Source organism: Carassius carassius, chromosome 21 (assembly GCF_963082965.1).
Source record: "Carassius carassius chromosome 21, fCarCar2.1, whole genome shotgun sequence".
Taxonomy (NCBI): Eukaryota; Metazoa; Chordata; class Actinopteri; order Cypriniformes; family Cyprinidae; genus Carassius; species Carassius carassius.
In genome coordinates, this window is record NC_081775.1 from 22,594,681 (window position 1) to 22,613,866 (window position 19,186).

The 19,186-nt window shown below is 37.6% G+C and overlaps 1 protein-coding gene across 1 annotated transcript in view; it reads left to right on the top strand.

Annotated features, from left to right (window-relative positions):
- Positions 1-19,186, top strand: part of LOC132097876 (semaphorin-6B-like) — a 117,516-nt gene that overhangs the window by 57,149 nt on the left and 41,181 nt on the right. The window contains exons 2-5 of the mRNA XM_059503852.1: positions 8,619-8,742; positions 10,115-10,229; positions 14,292-14,352; positions 14,431-14,493. Of these exons, the coding sequence (XP_059359835.1) occupies positions 8,637-8,742; positions 10,115-10,229; positions 14,292-14,352; positions 14,431-14,493 (345 nt within the window). The 5' untranslated portion in view covers positions 8,619-8,636. The remainder of the gene's footprint in view (positions 1-8,618; positions 8,743-10,114; positions 10,230-14,291; positions 14,353-14,430; positions 14,494-19,186) is intronic.

Sequence of the window (19,186 nt, forward strand, 5' to 3'; positions counted from 1 at the left end):
GCGTGACACACATACACTCATGCACACGTCTGCCTATCTCTCCTTCTCTGTTCTCATTCCTCCTAGTAATCTTCCCCCCTCTCTTTCATCCCCGTTTCTCCTCCTCTTCCAACTCCTTCAAAATAATAATAAATAAAAAATAAAACTCTGACAGCCTGTGATGCGCACGATTGAGATATTAGGATTCTGCGGGGTATTTTTGTTAGGTAATTCACAGCCCCGTGGGAGTCTCAGGCAAGTAAAGCTTGTCAACTCTGGAACTTTGTGATCCTTGCAAGTCATCTTAGTCATTAGCTTGAACTCTTTAGTTTTATTTACGACTGTGCAGTGGATTATCGCCTCCCTGTTTTTGCTTTTCTTGTTTTTACGGCAGTGGATATGATGGATGGGATGTCTTTTTTCCTTCTTTTAACGATGTAGAGTTGTTTCCATTTCGGCCATCACCTTCATGATTTAAAGAGCATGGAGCCTTCAGCCGGGTGAAAGGTCGATCTTGCCACAGTCTGCTGTACTGCGTCTGATGTGTTTACGATAATGTTTGGCCATTAAAAGCTCTTTTCTTACTGCCCTCGAGGTGAATTAAAACACAGGACTTTTGCCCGTCAACTGCCTATTTTCAAAATCTAGCCTGAAATGTTATGAATAGAGTCACAATCCTTTGTTTTTTAATTATTTTCAATTTATATAGTGATTTTTAGAAATTTAAGGGCATTAAGATTTTTTTTGTTTTTTTTTTTGTTAAGAAATTCATACTGTTATTCAGCAAGGAATTGTTCAAAAGTGACAGTAAAGGCATGTATAATTTTACAAAATATTCATATATAGGCTTAAGTCTTCTATTTTTAACAATGTTTTCAACATTGATGATTGATGAGAAATGTACTTTGAGCACCGAAAGAGCATATTAGATTGATTTCTAAAGGAACTTGTTACACCGAAGACTGGAGTAATGGCTGCTGAAAATTCAGCATTGCCACCCTAGGAATAAATTGTAATTTAACATATATGCCTATAGAACATTTTATATTGTAATTAGTGTTGTCAAAAGACCCGGTACTTCGGTACCAAGTCGGTACTAAAAAAATTAAAATGTGATGGTACCAGGTTTCTTTAAGTACCGGTGGTACCGAGTACCTGGTCAACCCGGTTCTTGACGCATACAGCGTCATGATTTCCGCAAAGCAGAAAATGCGGACGGAATCTCAAAATCCAGTCATGAAAATTAAACTTACATTTTAATATGGGCAGTCAAGGAATTTGTCAAAGTTAGCATAAATTAATCAAATCAAGCCTCCATATGCACCAGTATCTGTAAATGTTAAGCTGCAAAAGTTGAAATCTGAATCCTGCATGTTCTGCGAGTCTCTGTGTGAATGAATGAATGGCAGACATGTGCAGGTTTGTTTAGTACATAGACTGAAGCGCGAGAGGCTTGCAGTAATTTAAGTATCTGCCGTCTCAATGAGGACATAAATACATAAACATCACCAGAACTGTTCTGAGTCACTTCACAAGCATTTTACCATTTCATTTGAGTAAAACAATTGTCAAAATAAAAGTAGCCTGTCAAAATAAAAGTTAATTTGTACACAAAGGCATTGTGCTAGAAATATAACTATTATTTAGTAGAATATATGTGATACTGCTACTACTGTTGAAAAATTATTAAACTTTATTTTTAAATAAATAAATTACACAATATTTCTTCCATGTTTAAATTTTAATAGCAAATCCCATTTATTTACCAAAAAATCAAATGTTTAAATTTCATTAATTAAAAGACAAATAAAATTAGGGTGAAACTGGTTTACTATTTTTCATAATTATATTACTTGTAGAAAAACTATAAACACGATTGTAAATAAGTATAAGTTTTATTTTTAGTGATAAAAATTTTTTTTTTTTTGTTTAGCATATTTAGTTTTGCTTTGGTACTGAAATTGGTACTGAGAACCGTTGATTTTCACTGGTATCGGTACCGAATACTAAAATTTTGGTACTGTGACAACACTAATTGTAATAACATTTTCGCAATATTGCTGATTTTACTGTATTTTTAATCAAATAAATGCAGCCTCAGTGAGCATAAGAGAGTTCTTCTATAAAACTGGTTTAGTGTGATTCATTTTGGGTATCGGAAACTAACTCTGGGTCAGCCATAGCAGTATATTCTTTTTTGCATCAGATGTTAGTACTGATTAACCAACAGCCCATATGAGTGAATAGAGCTCAAATGAAACCTCTGGTTTTAATTGTGGAAGACAATTCCACTGTCTTGGAATGAGGCCTGACCTAGAGAAAAGCCAATTTCCCCAGCTGTTAGCTTAGGCACAGTTTGTTCATTTAGCTCTCATATATTTTCGCCAAAGCTGTTAAGCAGCATCTGTCTGTGGTTCTCCCTGTTTCCCGATGTTTGTGTGTGTGTGCATAAGTGCAGCACTAGCCTGATTCATCCCGTTTTTGTAGATTGCTGTATTTGTCTGGGTGTTTTTCCATGTCTGCAGTGAGTGAAAAATAGCTCAAGGTGTCTCTGCATGAGAAGACGCTGCTCCGCTGGTTCAACCTGACACCACACTCCATCAATTCAGAATAAGGATTACTGCTCCATGGGAAAAACGTGCATGTCTCTTTTCCCTGTCAGGAGTTATGGAATGATGCTGTGTATCTTTATAATTCGACACAAGGTCTTTGATGTGAGTAGACCATTAAGTAGATCTTTAATTTCATGTCTCATTCACCATGCAAAAATCAAGCAGGAGTCACCAGGCTGCTTTAAACTGCCCTGATGAATGGCTTCGGGGCTTTGACTGTGTCTGGAAAACAACCTATTAAAACAGTTGTGGCAGAACAGGAGAGTGAATTGGATGTCATGCTATCCAGAAACAGAGGGCAGTAAATACTGAATGGCAGTCCAGACCGTTGCTGCTGGTCTCTGATATGTTTTTTGGCTGGCTTGGCCCATTCCCCCTGGGGTCAGAGACGGAGGTTAACCGTCTCGGGTCACTGGAGCAGTATTTTAGGTTTTGTTCAGGAAAGAAATCAGCCTCCTATTGGCTCCAGGTTCTGCTGGTTTCACTGCTTTGAAAGAATTCCAGGCATTTTTGGCCTCTTCCTACATATTCAAATTTCATCTTCAGATACTACATCCAAGTAGCTTTTTCCCCACCTTTCTGCTGTTTTTTTTTTCTCTTGTTCTCTGCTGTGCTTTGCCACCTTCTTTTAAAGGGATGTCTCACCCAAAATAAAAATGTATTTATATAAAAAAAGAGAAATCTTAAAAGATGTAGTTCACGCAAAAGTTACAATTCTGTAATTTACTTTAGTCATGTCTTCCCTGACCTGCATGTGTCTTTTGTACCGAAATGTCTTTTGTATTCCACAGACAAAAGTCAGTGTGCTTGTATAAAATATATCTTTAAGATTTTTTAAGATTTTTTTTTTTTAATTAGTTTTTTATTTGACATCTTTTTTTACTTTACTGTAATGTTTATTTCTATGCATTTATGATAATTTTTTAAGTCCATTGTAGCACTTTGAATTACCATTGTGAAATGTACTATATGAACAAGCCTGCTTTGCCTTTGGAAAAACAAACTATCAATCAGGAGTTCATTTCACATTATAATTTGTGATTATACAGATTATACAAATCTGCTTGCAAGATAATAGAAAATTGGCTTATTATAGAAAACTATATCCTTAGATGCCAAAAAAATTTATGTTGCCCTAGTAGTAGACCAACATGGTTTGCATCCAGGAGCCTGTAAGGCAAATTTGATAATATGAGGTCACAGTGTGTGTTTCATGACAGGTCAAGGCCAGGCCGTGAAGCAATTTCCCATAGCAAATGTTCTATTGCTGCTGCTTGCAACAGGATGTGCTCTCTGTAGGGGTCTTATGTAAGTGAATTGATCCATTATAGACTATGATATGCTGTAGCTGTTCAACTGTGCCAAGACATTCCTTACCTTCAGATTCACAAATTAAAAGAGAATGTTGGATAGCGGTTTAATTTCTGTTCTCTGTGATCTTTCAGGGCTGATAATACATGCGTTAATTCATGCCTTTTATTACTGATCACTTCTCTCATTAATGCCATTCTTTACTCTCATTATCAGTTTTTATCTGGGACACACATAAATGAAGTTTGCTCTCAAATCCTTAGATGATTTATCGTGTTCAAATCCCTCAGGGGTCCATAATGAAATCAGTGCTTTTCTTCCTTAACCCAGCCAGAATACATATCATCTGAACGTTTGTGCTTTTTGAAGGCAGAGAATAGGTCTCATGATAACCTTATTCATACACTAACATTTGAATTTCAACCAGGTTAAACATCCTTGAAATTCCGAGTATGCAGCTTGACATTAGCATGGGGGCGGCTCTCCAGATACTCATTCTGCTCATGATATCCAGCTTGGAGTTGCCACTTCCTTTGTTTTTGCTCTCTGGTCTCAATTGACCAATCATTCCTGAGACTATTGGCAGTAGATCAGAGTTCATTAAGCAGCCTACGCTACTAAGCTATTATTGATTAACTAAGTGATTTGTTATCTTAAGTAACAGTTTCTAAATGGTCGGTCAGAGATACTGCAGTCCCGTCCACGCTCCTCTCACGGTATCTTAATGAACTCATTCAGATAATTACCTTCTCAATTGTTCGTAATTACTGTACATTGACAGGGGAAACTCTATAGAGGCATGTGAAGCCTATTGTTGTTGGCTTTGGCTAAGCCAATATTAAAAGTGTTAAAATCTCTAGTTACTCAAACTAAAGTTTTTATATGCTTATTTTCCTAAGTGAGTAAACACTGTAGTGCTGTGGTTTTTTTTTACATTTTGAACTAGATTGAGCTCTTTAATATGTCAGCTGACAACTGACTGAATGTGTGTCAGGTCTGTTTGTTGGCTGAACAATGCCATTCTTTTCAGGCCATTCATGTCTGATTAAAGACCAACATGAAAAATAATAAAAAATGTTTCCTCCACTACTCTTCAGCATCACTGCAACACCACTACTTGTGTACACTACTAGTGTAGTCTGATTCCTGGATGAAAGGCTCTTATGAGCCAGTACTTTAGCAAATCAAATGCATGCAGACCATGCCACCAATGCATCTCTTCTACATTTATTCATTTAGCTGACGCTTTTATCCAAAGCGACTTACAATTGCTATATATGTCAGAGGTCGCACGCCTCTGGAGCAACTAGGGGTTAAGTGTCTTGCTCAGGGACACATTGGTGTCTCACAGTGGATTCGAATCCGGGTCGAACCCGGGACTCTCACACCAAGTGCATTTGTCTTATCCACTGCGCCATCACCACCCCCGAAAAGAGTCATTTATGCTCATCTATGAGCAAATGACTCTTTTCAATCGATTCTTTTTAGTTACAACACTCAAAGTATATTTTATCCCTGAAGAAATTACTTTTATGAGTTGGTTCTTTGTAGTGAATCCAGACTCATACGGCACAACCAGTGTATCATAAAACCTTGAACAAATAACTTGGTGTGGTCATATGATGTAGGCTATAATATCTGGAAAAAAAGGTCCATTGTCTTTTATAGTGTAGTGATGCATAAAGCTCACACAGAATTCACCTTCAAACCAAGCAGAATTTTGTTGGTCAATGCAGTCAATACATGTAACCAATTTGAACGTTTTGCGGTATATTTCTCTTGTGAAATTCCCAATTGCATGGTTTCCTATTGAAAAGACTGGATTTCATCCACAAATATTCACCATTTAAGGAGCTAGATTCTTTAAAAGGAACTAGAATCAAGAAAATTCCCATCTCTGATGGTAAAGAATAAGCTTTATTTATTAGGACAGCATTGAATGTTAGTACAGTATCAGTGGACCAACCATGTTACATAAATTGACATTTGCCATAATTAAAAGTGGAATGGTGTATGTTATATACAAGCTTGTATTTACTTCACCCCCTCTGCATCTGTTTAGCTTGATGTCCTCTGAAACTCTATAGCTCAGAGTTTCTAATTATGCAAATTAAATGCGTGAGGCCTGGCATATACTCGTAAATGATTAATTGTAGCAAGACAATAGAATCACTGATATCAACTTATAGTAGCGTCTTCTAGTTTAAGCTATCCTGTTCCGTCTGTCTTCATTCCCCATTTGGCCTCTTTTCATTTTCTCTCTTTTTCTTCTTCATGTAAGCCTATTGTTGGGCATAAATTGCTGCATTGGGTATTGAACTATTAGTGTGTGGGGCAGCCTTGTTCAGACTTCAATAGCAGGAATTCTAGAAATGTCCTGGAAAGATAGTTAGCCCTGATAAAACGTCACAAGTATTTCACTATAGAAATAGACCCACAATGGATGTAGTTGTGTGTGTGTGTGTGTGTGTGTGTGTGTGTGTGTGTGTGTGTGTGTGTGTGTGTGTATGTGTGTATGTACATGTGTGTGTTTTGGACAGCAAGGCCACACTCTGACAAATGAGAGCTGGCTGCTTGGCATTGTGTAACTCAATTGGCACTTAGCCACAGGAAAATGAGAAGGGTTTTTTTGAATAAAGAAATTGAGGCTGTCGGATTTTAATACATGTACGTGTCATCTTAACACTTTGGTGCTGAAATGCTCAACTGACGCTGATTTGTTTATCTTTGCACTGCGACTGTAACTAACAGCATTTCTACTAAAGTTTCATAGCAAATGTTCTCAGCTTGTTAACACTCAAGCAGAGAGCTGAGTACTCATTCATATATTGAATTTCATGCTATTGAAACCACTGACCACTGTGGAAAATATATCAGAAATGCATGACAGTTGGCCTTGTAATTTCCCAGGTTTTTCAGTCGTTCTTTTGTACAAATACAATAGTTCATTGTACAGTTCATTTAAAAGGTATGAAAAGCATGCTGTGCTTTTTCATAAATTCTGGTTTTCCATTATTGACCCTTATGTTCGGTTGAGAATGCCTTTCTGTTTTGTTGTTCAATTTTCTTGATCTGTTCCCCTGGCTTAATCAAAACCTAGTGTAAGTATTATTGAAGTTTTAAAAGGTTCACCCAAAAATAAAAAATCATTATTTACAGTACTTAACTTCATGTTGTCTCAATCCTATATGCTTTTCTTTCTACTGCAGAACATAAAACAAGATTTATTTTTGATAGTTAATGGGTTCCAGTGTTGTATTGGACCCCACTGACTTTTCTTTATAGACAAAACAGTGTAAACTTTTTTTTGTTTCACTGAAGATGGAATGTCACAAGGATTTGATTCCATTTTCCATGGAGGAATACTGAATTGTGTATCGACTTGATACAGCAATTTTCTGTATGTATTAAAATGGTTTTGGTGTAGCTCAAACCAGTAAAAGATACACGCAATCATACATGTATCATCTGTCCATTGAAATCTCTTTTTCAGACAGCACCATTACGTTAGACTATTACAGACAATACTATTGTGACAGTTCTCCAGAGCTTCTCTGTGCCTCTCTGAAGTGCAGAGGTAATTTTCCACATAGATTGCATTGCACTTTAATTTGAGTGACATTTGTGTTTCCATCACATCTTCTCTCTTTCTGACATCTTTTTTTTCAAGAGGGCAAGAGTTCTAAAAAAAAAAAATACCTGTCTATTTTCAGGCTTTCAGTTTAAAAGTCCATCTCTACTTGCATTAACTTTCTCAAGTACACACGTATGCAGATGCACAAAGTTATATGCAAAAAAAAAAAAAAAAAAACAGTCACAGTACCTACAGTAGGCAGTAATTTATAGGGATAGTTCAGCCAAAATAAAAATTCTAGACTATTAATTACTAACCCTCATGTAGTTCCAAACCAATAAGACCTTTGTTCATCTTTGGAACACAAATCAAGATGTATTCAACATATTACCCTCCATAGACAGCAACTCAACTACCACGTTCAAGGCCCAGAAAGGTAGTAAGTACATTGTTAAAGTGGTCCATGTGACATCAGTGGATAACCGTAATTTTGTGAACTACTTTATTCAAATATTCTTCTCTAGGCCTACTGTGAGCTTCAGTGTTGTTAATCAATAATATGCACATTATTTAACATTTTTAAAATATTAATATAAAGAAATCATTTTAACAGTAGAATTCCTGGTGAAAAAACAAACAAATTACCCATGATTTTCCAAAAATGTTTACACTAATCAGAGAATTGCAACAAGAGACTTCCCTAAAATCCCTTTGGTATATACTTAATGCATACTGCATTTCAGATCAGTAATTTCTATGTTTATTTTGGTTAGGTTGCTGTCTGTAGCAGTAGACAGCAAGACAGCTCTCTTGGTTCATAAACAGAGCTTCCTACTCACATGTGTTCCGGCCCCCTCCCCATTCCTGGCTCTGTGTGAAGCCCTTTTGTTAGGCGTCCGGGCAGTTCAGTCCTGGGTCCCATGTCTTTGATGACAGTTCTGTGACACATCACACCGACTGGACCATTAGGGCTGACTGGAACAAATTCTATTGGTGGATGACTTAATTACTGATCTTAATCTCTGGGGTGATGTGAGAGATGCAGTAGAATCCATCGGAGTGCTAGTTTAGTTCACAGAAATGGCATCCTGCTAAATCTTCTGCCTCCTCACCTGACTCCTTTCTCCATGTTCCTGTTATAGTGCCAGAGCTCCTCTACCATGACGACTGTGGCCAGATCTTTCATCGGGATCTTCTGGCTCCTGCGTGTGGTGTGTGCGGTCTTCCCTGAGGAACCGGGACCTCTGAACTTTATCCCCACTGAAGGTAACATTGTCTCAGTTTCACATGCAGTCATCAAGGATCAGGGTTGGGCCCATCTGCACTCTCAGGCTCTCAGCTTTCACTTTCTAATGCAAAGCAGGCATGTGATTGATCACTCATCAATAATATTGATTCCATGCATATCCCAGCCTAACTCATGCCGGTCGATCTAAGCTGTAAGATGAGGAAAGCGAGGGGGTTTATAACGCTCAGGGTAGGAGGATAAAGAGACGAGGAGCTATGGGAAGCTCTAGAGAGAGTCTTATCACCTATTGAAAGAGAGGAACAGATATAGAAGGAGAGTAATATACAGGGGTGTAAAGTACTTTAATATATTTTTACTTCGTTATCATGGTCAAGTATTATTGTGTGAAATTTTGGATCTTGTTCGCAAAATTATGAGTAATGGTAAATGTGACCGAAAGGGTTTTCAAGCTTGTTAGAACTCCCAAAAAGATAAATGTATCTATGTATTTAATGTGCGGAAAGAAAAATTATATTGTAATCATGTAAATATATGTAAAAATTGTTTATTCATGTATTTATATTATATATGTATATATTTTTTTTTTAATTTTAGCTTAATTGTATTTAAATTCAATTAGGCACAATTTTTTTTTTGAGATCGCTGATCTTGCCCAAAATCGGATATAAAATCAAAGATGTTTGATAATTTTATGAATTTAATGTTTAGAAATTTCCAGTAACAATATAAGATAACAGTTTTCAGGATAATGCTTTAAAAATATACACAAATATAGGCAGCTATATATTTTCACATAATTAAAATCATGACTTTTATTTTTTATTAATTATTATTGTTATTAATATTATTATTAAGTGTTTTTTATTCATTTACATTTTTTATTTCAATGTGCTTTTCCCCCCATTTTTGTTATTTCATTTTACATTTAATTCAACTTGTTTTATCCCTGATTTTGCTTTTATGCTTCCCTACGTCCAGCTACATTTGCATTCAAATATCCTACAACTAATATCCTACAACAACAAATATCCTAAAACCAGATAGTTGTTTGATCCTTGATGTGTTTAAAATTGAAAAATCTTATTAATGTCAAATAACAGGTTTCAGGATAAATGTTATTTCTCAGTGCATTTTACACCTCTGACAACAACACTACTTGACTAGGCCGACAGATGATGAGAACAGACTTTATCTGTGAAAACCACTGAAGAGCAACTGCAGGCAGCTGTCAACATTTTTATCTCAAGTGTGACTGGCGAGTGATCGAACGCCTCTCGCCTTAACAGATCACCTCACCCACACCCATAAGTGCAATGAAGAGATGATACAACCCTCTGTCAACCCTTTCCTTTTATCACTCACTGTCTCATTTGCCTCTTTTCTCCTCAGTGGTGAGAAGGTATCCTGTGTTTCTCGGACGACCCCATCACTCATCACTCAGACAGGAGCCCTTACACATTCAGAGGATCCTGCCGGTCAATCGTACCCTTTACATCGGAGCCAGGTAGGGTGTGAAATAATGCTGATTGGTATGTGTGTAACCTGTAATTACCATTATATCAGCATTTGTAATTACCTGCACAGTGATGTGTGTTTAAGTAAATTATGTGACATTCAAAAACAATCTCTCTTGAGATCAAGAGTCTGAATTGCTGCTTCTTGTAGATAGTAACTAAACAGCTATCAAAGCCTCTAAAATGGATAATTCAGCCAAAAATTAGGATTCTGCCATTATTTACTCAGCTTCATGTTGTGCCAAACTTGTATGCCTTGCTTTCTTCTGTGGAACACAAAAGAAGATATTTAAATATATATATATATATATTTTTGGCTCATTGACTTTTACTGTTAAGGAAAAAGAACTAATCAGTGGGGTCAAAACAGTTAAAACAATCTTCGAAATAGGTTATTTTTTTATTTTATTGCAGTTTGGAAATGTAATTACAATAATTATCACAATGAGAGGAAAAAAAATAGATTTTAAGTTTCAAGGTAACATCTTTTACTAATTTTATTTGTCCTACTTTTGTGGTCTGCAGAAGAAACCCATACAGGTTCGGAATGACAAGATGGTAAATTATATTTTTCATTTTAGAGTGAACTGTCCCTTTAAGAAGCATGCTGAGTTATAAATGTAAATTTTGGACACCTGTAGTCTTTTCAGGATTTTAGGCCAGGGAGGGGCTTTTAAAAGATCACGGGGTCAACTATGTTTTTGCTATCCTGCATTTTTGCCTACCTCACAGGAGCTGGGGTTAGGAATAGCTAAACAAAAATACAACTTCATTAGGTTTGGCACATTACAAAAATAAGCTGTGTTTTGTGAATTTATGCAACATACTTCCCAAAAATGGCTGGCATGTCCACTGGGAGAGTTCAAACATATGGTGATAGTTACCAAAAGTTGTAGGGGTCCAGAGGTGGAGGCATCATACTCTAATAAAGACCCTCATTCCGTGTCAGGAAATGACCTGTCTTCTCGACCAGGTCAAAAATTAAACCTCAAAAATAAACATATCACAAAGTGCCATATGATTTAAGACACCCAGACTGGGCTATCTCATAAAAAAGGGCAAAAGTCTTTGGCCTAAAGATGCTCAACTCAAAGCCGAGTGACTGTTTTATGTACACTTTCCAACATGGTGCCACTGTGGCCGATGTAATTCGATGATATTGAAGCCCTGCTGTGTGCAGTCAGCAAACTGTATGTACCTATCAGTATCTGAAGTAAATGGAGGTGTTTGCTGTTGCCAACTGAAAATGACCTCTGTGGAATAGGAGATTTATTTAGCCGATGACTCAAGAGGGAGCATTCAATAACAACGGCAACACCGAGTGGAATAAAAAGGAGGCAGTACTGCTTAGGTGCAAGGGAGAGAGAGAGTCAGTGAAGTTTCAAGTCAAGGATATAGACAGCATGGATTGACTGAATAAAGTCTGCAACGGCATGCTCAAGTGTGATAAGGGGTGCAGGCGGGCTAAATCCTGTTAGCATTAGCATAACTGCTCAAGGCCATGCCCCAAGAAAGCGGCCAGCATCTCAACTCCTTCACAGTATTACCTTGCCAACACCTGGTCAGGGATGAGAGTACTGAAGTGTTTTATTAAATATGTTCAGTTTCCTCCAGAAAATTTCTGGACTCCCACACAAGCGAATGCCATCTAGCCCCAGACTTGTTGGGGGGAAAAATCAGTCCAAGCCATAAATAAATACACCTATAAGACAAATGAGGTGTTTCTTTTGTGATCTGTGTAAATAATTAATGTCCCGAGTAACTAGAGGAGGGTGACTTAGATTGCCAGCGGCGACCTGGTTAAGTCACATTAAATCAAGCCTCAGCCACCTCGTAGTGTTTGACCTCGTCAAGAGGTCAAGTCTTTCAATTAGGCTCAGGAGTGAAACTCAACACATTCCACCCTCGAACCTGTCACTAACTGTGTGGGACAGATTCCTGCTCACCTCTGAGGTCAAGGAAACACCGCCTGACTGAAGCACGGCCTCCAACAGTGTAGAGAAATGAAGGACTCAGCTGCCGTCAAGTCTGCTGTGGGACACGGGAAGAACGGTTTGAGACCTCCTGTAGTGCTACAATTGACAAATACACTTTCTCTTTTAGCTGTCTCCTTCATAGCTGATGTTAAATATAGTCGGGTCCCCCATGAGAGATCCTGAGTCTCTCAGGTCCCTTTTCTGCTTGTCAGTATGGTCATACATTTGAAGCACTGAATGAGGGCATAGTATTGTACCAAACACACAGTACTGCATAATACATCCCTCAATGTTCCCGCATGAGCTGATAAAATATACAATGAATGCAATGTAAGTCACTTTGGATAAGTGTCTGCCAAATGCATAAATGTACCGTAATGTGATAATACAGTAAAGGTGGCCAAAGGCACTCCATCATTCAGACATTCAACCAATCTAGAGTGAAGAAAGATAGATGGAGTGAGATGAAATCAAATAGGGAAATTTAGAAGTTATCCATTACTATGTGGCATTGCCACATGATTGCTAAGATGTACTGTATATTTGCTTGCTGGATAAAGTCAAAAGAATCCATGCCAGGTTTCTGATATTTTGGTCTTGAGATATGATTAGGCATTTAGATATTGCAATTCATATCTCTTGAAAAGTAAATAAAATATACTGTAATTTATAAGTAGAAAAAAGTTTGGTGAATGTAGTGTTGTAGTTTATTGCTAGGGTTGTGCAAAATTCAGATCTGAAGAATCCAATCCCATCCATCCATCCATGGATTTTCCATCCAGCATTTTTATGCAATATTACTAAATTCACGTAAGATATACATGGAAACTACGCAAGATGAGTTAATTATGAGTTAGATGAGTTAATAATTTTTACTGGCCCCCATCTGTTCTATTTTTGCCAATTTTCTGCATGTCTTGCCCAAACCATCTGTGTTTTTTGATAACCTTGTGCAACTATAATAAAGCCTGTTTTTATATTCATGTAAATGTGAAAGTACCTTTGAACTCCAAACAGACCCCTTGCTTTACTATGCCGCTTGGGTGATTGCATCTGCTTAAAGTTTGTGCTCACTAAATAAGGCAAGTACTGTGTAAGTGTATGATAATTTTAACCAGGAGGGCACTTAGGGGCCGCCCTGCTCAGAGCAGGAATGGCCAAAGGGGATTCATTTTAACAAACCACACAGAGAGGGATTAAATAATTCATAGTCAGTCTCTTCAAGAACACACAACCCCCCCCCACACACACACTACGTTTTTGTTGATGTGTCCACAAAGCAGTGATGCAGATGGAAGGCTGTGAAAGATAAGATCAATACTACTGCAATAACATGGACTGGTCTGTGAGCTTGGCAAATTCACAGATTACAACATTTCAGACAGAAAAGAGAGCGAGACACACACACAAGATTTGAAATTCTCCAGGTCTCTCATCGGGCCGCGCAGCAGCTCTTAGACCTTGATCAATATTCAGGCGTAAACCACGGTACTCTATAACACCAAACACACTATGATTAAAAGAGATCAGATTCATAGAGACTTTAATAGACAGCGCAAGGTTATAGAAAGATTAGTGGTTGCAGGAAGTGTTGTAGCACTGGACGCTGTGTTCAAGATGAGGAGCTGTATGCAACATGCATGTGGTGTGGGGGTGGGTTATGAATTATGGAGGGGAAATCAGGCTAATCATAATGCACAGAATCGTGATTATGTAGGACTGTGGTGAATCGTTTAACTGAGTGTTTGCACTGAGACTGCGGAATGTGATATCAATTTGTTCAATATTTGATGAATACATATTCTGCTTCGTTATGTGACGCTAAGGATTTTGACTCTTTAAGAGACTTTTCTTGTTGTAAGCATAAACCTAGGTAATTGTCTTAATTTTTTCTTGTTTTAAATGTAAACAATAGTGGTGTTAGATTTTGTAACAGTAAATGTATTTCATTTTGAAGAGGTTTAGAGGATTAAGACATTTCTGATAAAGATAGTAATTATTTTGCAGTGTTGTGTTACTGTGTTGTGGTGGTTCACAATCTCTCGCTCTGTCTCTCTCCTTGTGCTTATGTGACAGAGATGACCTTTTCCGAGTGGAGCTGGACAACATGGTGGGAGAAGAGATGTTTTACAGCAAGGTGAGAACAGAAAACACACACACATACTTTATGCTGGAAATGAACAGTCCCTCATTACCGAAATGCCCTCTCTTACAGAAAAGGACATGGGAATCCAACAAAAATGACATCAAAATTTGCAGAATGAAAGGAAAACATGAGGTGAGTGGATGTTGTCAAAAACAGACACACATATTTGGTTTGTGTGTGAAAATATATATATACCATTTTACGGTAGACTAGCTCTAAAAACAATGTTTTAATTAATTTATCTATTTTTTCAAGGTTTGTTTTTTTTTGTCAGATTAAACTGACTTTTTGGCAGTTATAGCTAGCTATAACATTTATTACGACTTTTTTATTTTTTACATTTTGCATTTTACATTTACATTTTTATATTTCTAAACATGCTTAGCGAGCTGTTTTAGTAAGGGCTTTTCATGCAATCGAGGCAAAACCTGACCCACACGAACACAGTCATATCAACAACATTTTTAAACGTTTCCGTTTATTCATGTTGAACACTTTTTATATGTGCATGTCACATTATTTGTGCCCCTACTCACACTTTAAGGTGCCATTACAAGAGCTGCCTGTGGCAAACTTTCTGGAAATCTGTTTTTTTTTTTTTCTGTGCTGTGCGCCTTTGCAAAATAGAAAGGGGTGTCAAAAGCTGCCAGCAGTCCCCACAGCTGCCCACGCATGACCACTGCAGATATCTTCCTTTCACACACACCCTTACTGCTTCATCTTCTGGAAAGCTGGGTATTTTGTCTGACTTCAATGAGAGTGTAAGGGAGTTTTTATTGAAAGGTGTCTGTGTGGGAAGAGTGAAGGATGACTTAATCCCCTCTAGGCAAAAAAAAAAAAAGTGAAAAAGAGAGAAAACGACTTATTTAACACTGAAAGTGACACCTGACACTGAATCTGGCTAAAAGAGCGTAAGACAAAAGCACAGCAGAGAGTAACTGAGATGAGACATACAAAGAAACAGAGAGAAAGCGAGCTGCTGTCCCACCTGTCTGCCCTAGGGATAAACGAAAAGACCGAGAGAAAGACCCATATAAATGGGTCGAGTGAAGGGGTCAGTGAAAGAGTGAGGGTGGACTGGAAAGATGTTAATGGTACGGTTCACCCTGTGAAATACCTGTGATCTGAACCTGAATATGAATAGTGAATTTAAAAAGCACTCTAAATTTGAGTATTAAATCTGAAATAATTGCTATAAATCTAGATTCTGAATGTACTGTAAGTGAACCACTCAAGCACTCACATCAAACATTAGTTGTATTAGTATTCTGTTTGATTGTTGTTGTTTTTGTCTTGCTCTTTTGTATTGTTAATTTAGGTTTGCACTCTGATGGGTCCATTTGAAGTGGTACAACACTCATTTTGCAAACAAATTGGTATGATTTGTGTATGAAACTTTCAGACAAATTTGTAAAATAGATCAGCTGGTACATTGAAAAGCAGCATCACAAAACATTTTCATTGATTTGGTTCTGAAGTTATTCAGTGATCTGATCACAGCAGTTCTTCAATAATAGCTCACTGGGGGACAGGCTGACAGTGAATAATGTAATTTAAACTTAAATATTGTATTGAAAATTTTGGCATGTTTTCCACACCAAGCTAACGTAATGCTTCAGACTTGAAATATAGGGCCCTATCATACACACGGCGCAATGCGATGCAAGGCGCAGCGCAAGTGTGTTTGCTAGTTTCAGTCCGGCGCCGTTCGCATTTTCCCGTCCAGCTCCACGTCGTTTAATTAGCAAATGCATTTGCGCCCATTTGTGCGCCCATGGGCATTGCTGGTGTATTGCTATTTTAAGGAGCTGAAAATAGACTGCGCCATAGACCAACTCAAACCTGGTCTAAAGTCAATGGTGCAATATTATTATTTTTTTATTTAAAGAGCGCGTTGGTAGAAAATGAGCCTCTGGGCAGGTCCACAGTGAGCGTTGACTTTGCTTATTACACACAGGGATGCATCACACAAGCATGCCAAATATTAAAAACAAAAGGATTACAGTGTAAAACAATATTATTGTGAAGTCTACATAAATATAAAAATGTAATGATGAATAGACATTGCGTGTATTAGAATTAGGCTACCTATTTGCAATTCAGCCTATTACTACTTATAATGATGAAAGAAATTCTACTTCATCCCACGCCGCCTTCACTTCGGGAAGCTTTGGTGGATGCCTGCTTGTCCCGTAGATGATCTGCTCGTGCGCTTTAACTTCGTGTATGAGCAGATCAGTTTCTTTGCTTGAGAAGCGTTCAGCTTTTCAGCCAACAAATTCCGCCATATAAATAGCGATACGGCATGGCGTGAGCGCATCTCCCTCTTAAAGGGAATGGGAGATGACACTCTGATTGGTTTATTGAACTTTACGCCCATTACTTATTAAGTGAATAGGGACAACCCATTCCAAAAATGTGCCCCGGCGCACAGACCATTTTTCCATCGTTAAATAGCAAAAATGAATTTGGACACACCCTGAGTGCACCTGCACCGTGCGCTTTACATTTTGCGTTTAGATCATTAAAATAGGCCCATAGTGTCTAAATCATACAGAGCACTTTTTTATGTAATTGTTTTCTGCTTGAAGATTGTTCCAAATTTTTATTTTCCTGTTCCACTAAAACATTAACTGTATAATGACAAGGATGATATCTGAAACGACTAAATCATGACATTGAAATTTTTGAGCTTTTCCTTTAAAATGGCTATAGAATACAGGAGAGATTAAGGGCAAGAGGAAGAGGGACTGTTGGGGGGGGAAGGAGAGAGAGAGAGAGAATTGCCCTCTTGGAGTTAATAAGTCTGCAAACATGAGAGGTCATGCAAAGATGAACGAGAGACAAAACAAGCTCTTAAACAGAACCCAAAATCTCACACTGAGTGGACACTGATACACACATACGCACACCTGCACAAACACGTGCTCTACACCCATACACATCGTCCTCTACTCCTCCTTTGTGAGTCCTTGCATTTGTCACTGTGATACATTTGCCACTAGGGTAATTGGTTTTGGTAATTAAATGTTTCTGCACGGCTGATCTAAGAGGCCACGCGGCTGTAATTGGGAGGGAAATTCAATCTCCACATCTCTGCCCCTTTCTTCTGGATCTGCAGGAGGCCATTTTGAATCTCCAATGAATGCAGATGGGGTCTCTTCTCCCACTGCAAGTGTCAAAAGCAACTATGTCCATATACACACACACACACACACACAGGGACTGTGAGGCTGGTTTAATGCAAAGCAACTGGAGTGCAGCCAGTGCATACAGAAAATAAATTGTGTGCCAATTCTAGACATATTATGATTGACAGCACTTAGACTGATTGTTTCACCGATAATGTGCTGATGCAGCTCACTGCACTTGTTATTACACACCTGCATGGATGTATTTAATATTTGAGAAACAATCTGAATTGAGAATCTACAAAGAACCAAAGTTAAACACTTTAAAGGTATATAATATATTCTCTGTGTGTGTGTATATGAAAAATAACCACTCTGAATCAGAATTCTGAATCTTATATAACCATTTACAGTATACAGTAGATTCTGGATTCTGATTTTGGATTTTCAGTTGAAATTTAATTGGTGTATTCTTTATGTAAATTAGCAGATCCGAACTGAATATGAATTCTGTATCTGAATATAGAAAAAATAGTAAACATATTCTGTCTATGTGTAAAGAGAATCACTTTAAACCATTTACTATATATATTCTGAATCCTATAGGGAAGTATTGTGAACCTGAATTTTCATACTGTCTGCAAAGTGTACAGTATGATGTGCACAGACTCTGATTTGATTTATTTTTTTAGACTTGGCCTATAATTCCATCCAGTTGGAGGATATCAAAACATTTGATATTTTGAGCCAATTTTAGAACACATTGTTTTCTTTTGTCATGCATCTCCTAGCAATGTTTCTATGTGCTTTCTTTGTTTTGTGATCTTCAGTCAGCATTTGTATGATGCCTAGTTTTTCTGCTGTAACTATTTACAAAGTTGGCAAGTGTATGATGCCTACTTTGCCTAGAGTTTAAAAACAGCTTAGATTGTAACTCGTGTAGTGTGTTCCATCCTCAAGTCGACCATTCTAGAATGAATTTAGAGTTTGAGTTCTCAGTTGAATTTGCTGCATTTGTATATTCTAAATATAATTGAACCACTGTGAATCTGAATTCTAAATCTGAAGGATCCAAGCTGCATATGAAATCTGAATCTACACTATAAATAAACGTGAAATTTTGGAAATGAAAACTGTTAATCGAAAAGAACAGCTGGATTCTGAATCCAAGTGAGATTCAGCTAATCTTATTTTACTTTGCTTTGTCTGTTAGTATTCTGTTTGTTGCTGTTTGGTCATATGTTTTTGTCATGTTAATTTGGGTTTGTGCCCTTACAGATCTATTTTGCACATTTAACACACTTTAAAGGCACATTTAGTTTCCCTAGTCCTGAGTACACTCAGTCTCTTAATCACACTTTTCAAGCCTTAAGCTCCATAATTGCTTTAGTTAGCCTGCTTTCAATGTTGATGTTAGCCCTTGGTGTGTTCACCAGCCATCAGCGTCAAAGTGTGTGAGGGGGAGTAGATTAGCCCTAGAGCAAAAACACAAACACACACAATCCCTCTCTCACACATACACAAAACTTCAATCGTTTTCTCCCCCATTTTTGTCCATCTCTTTCTTCCTAGCTAAAGTACACATCCTACACAACCACAAACACAACACCATACTCTGTTCTCTGGCAGATTTGCACTAATTTAGCCCCTGCTGTTAATGTGGTCCCTGTCTGACTGAGGCTGCTGTCACTGCA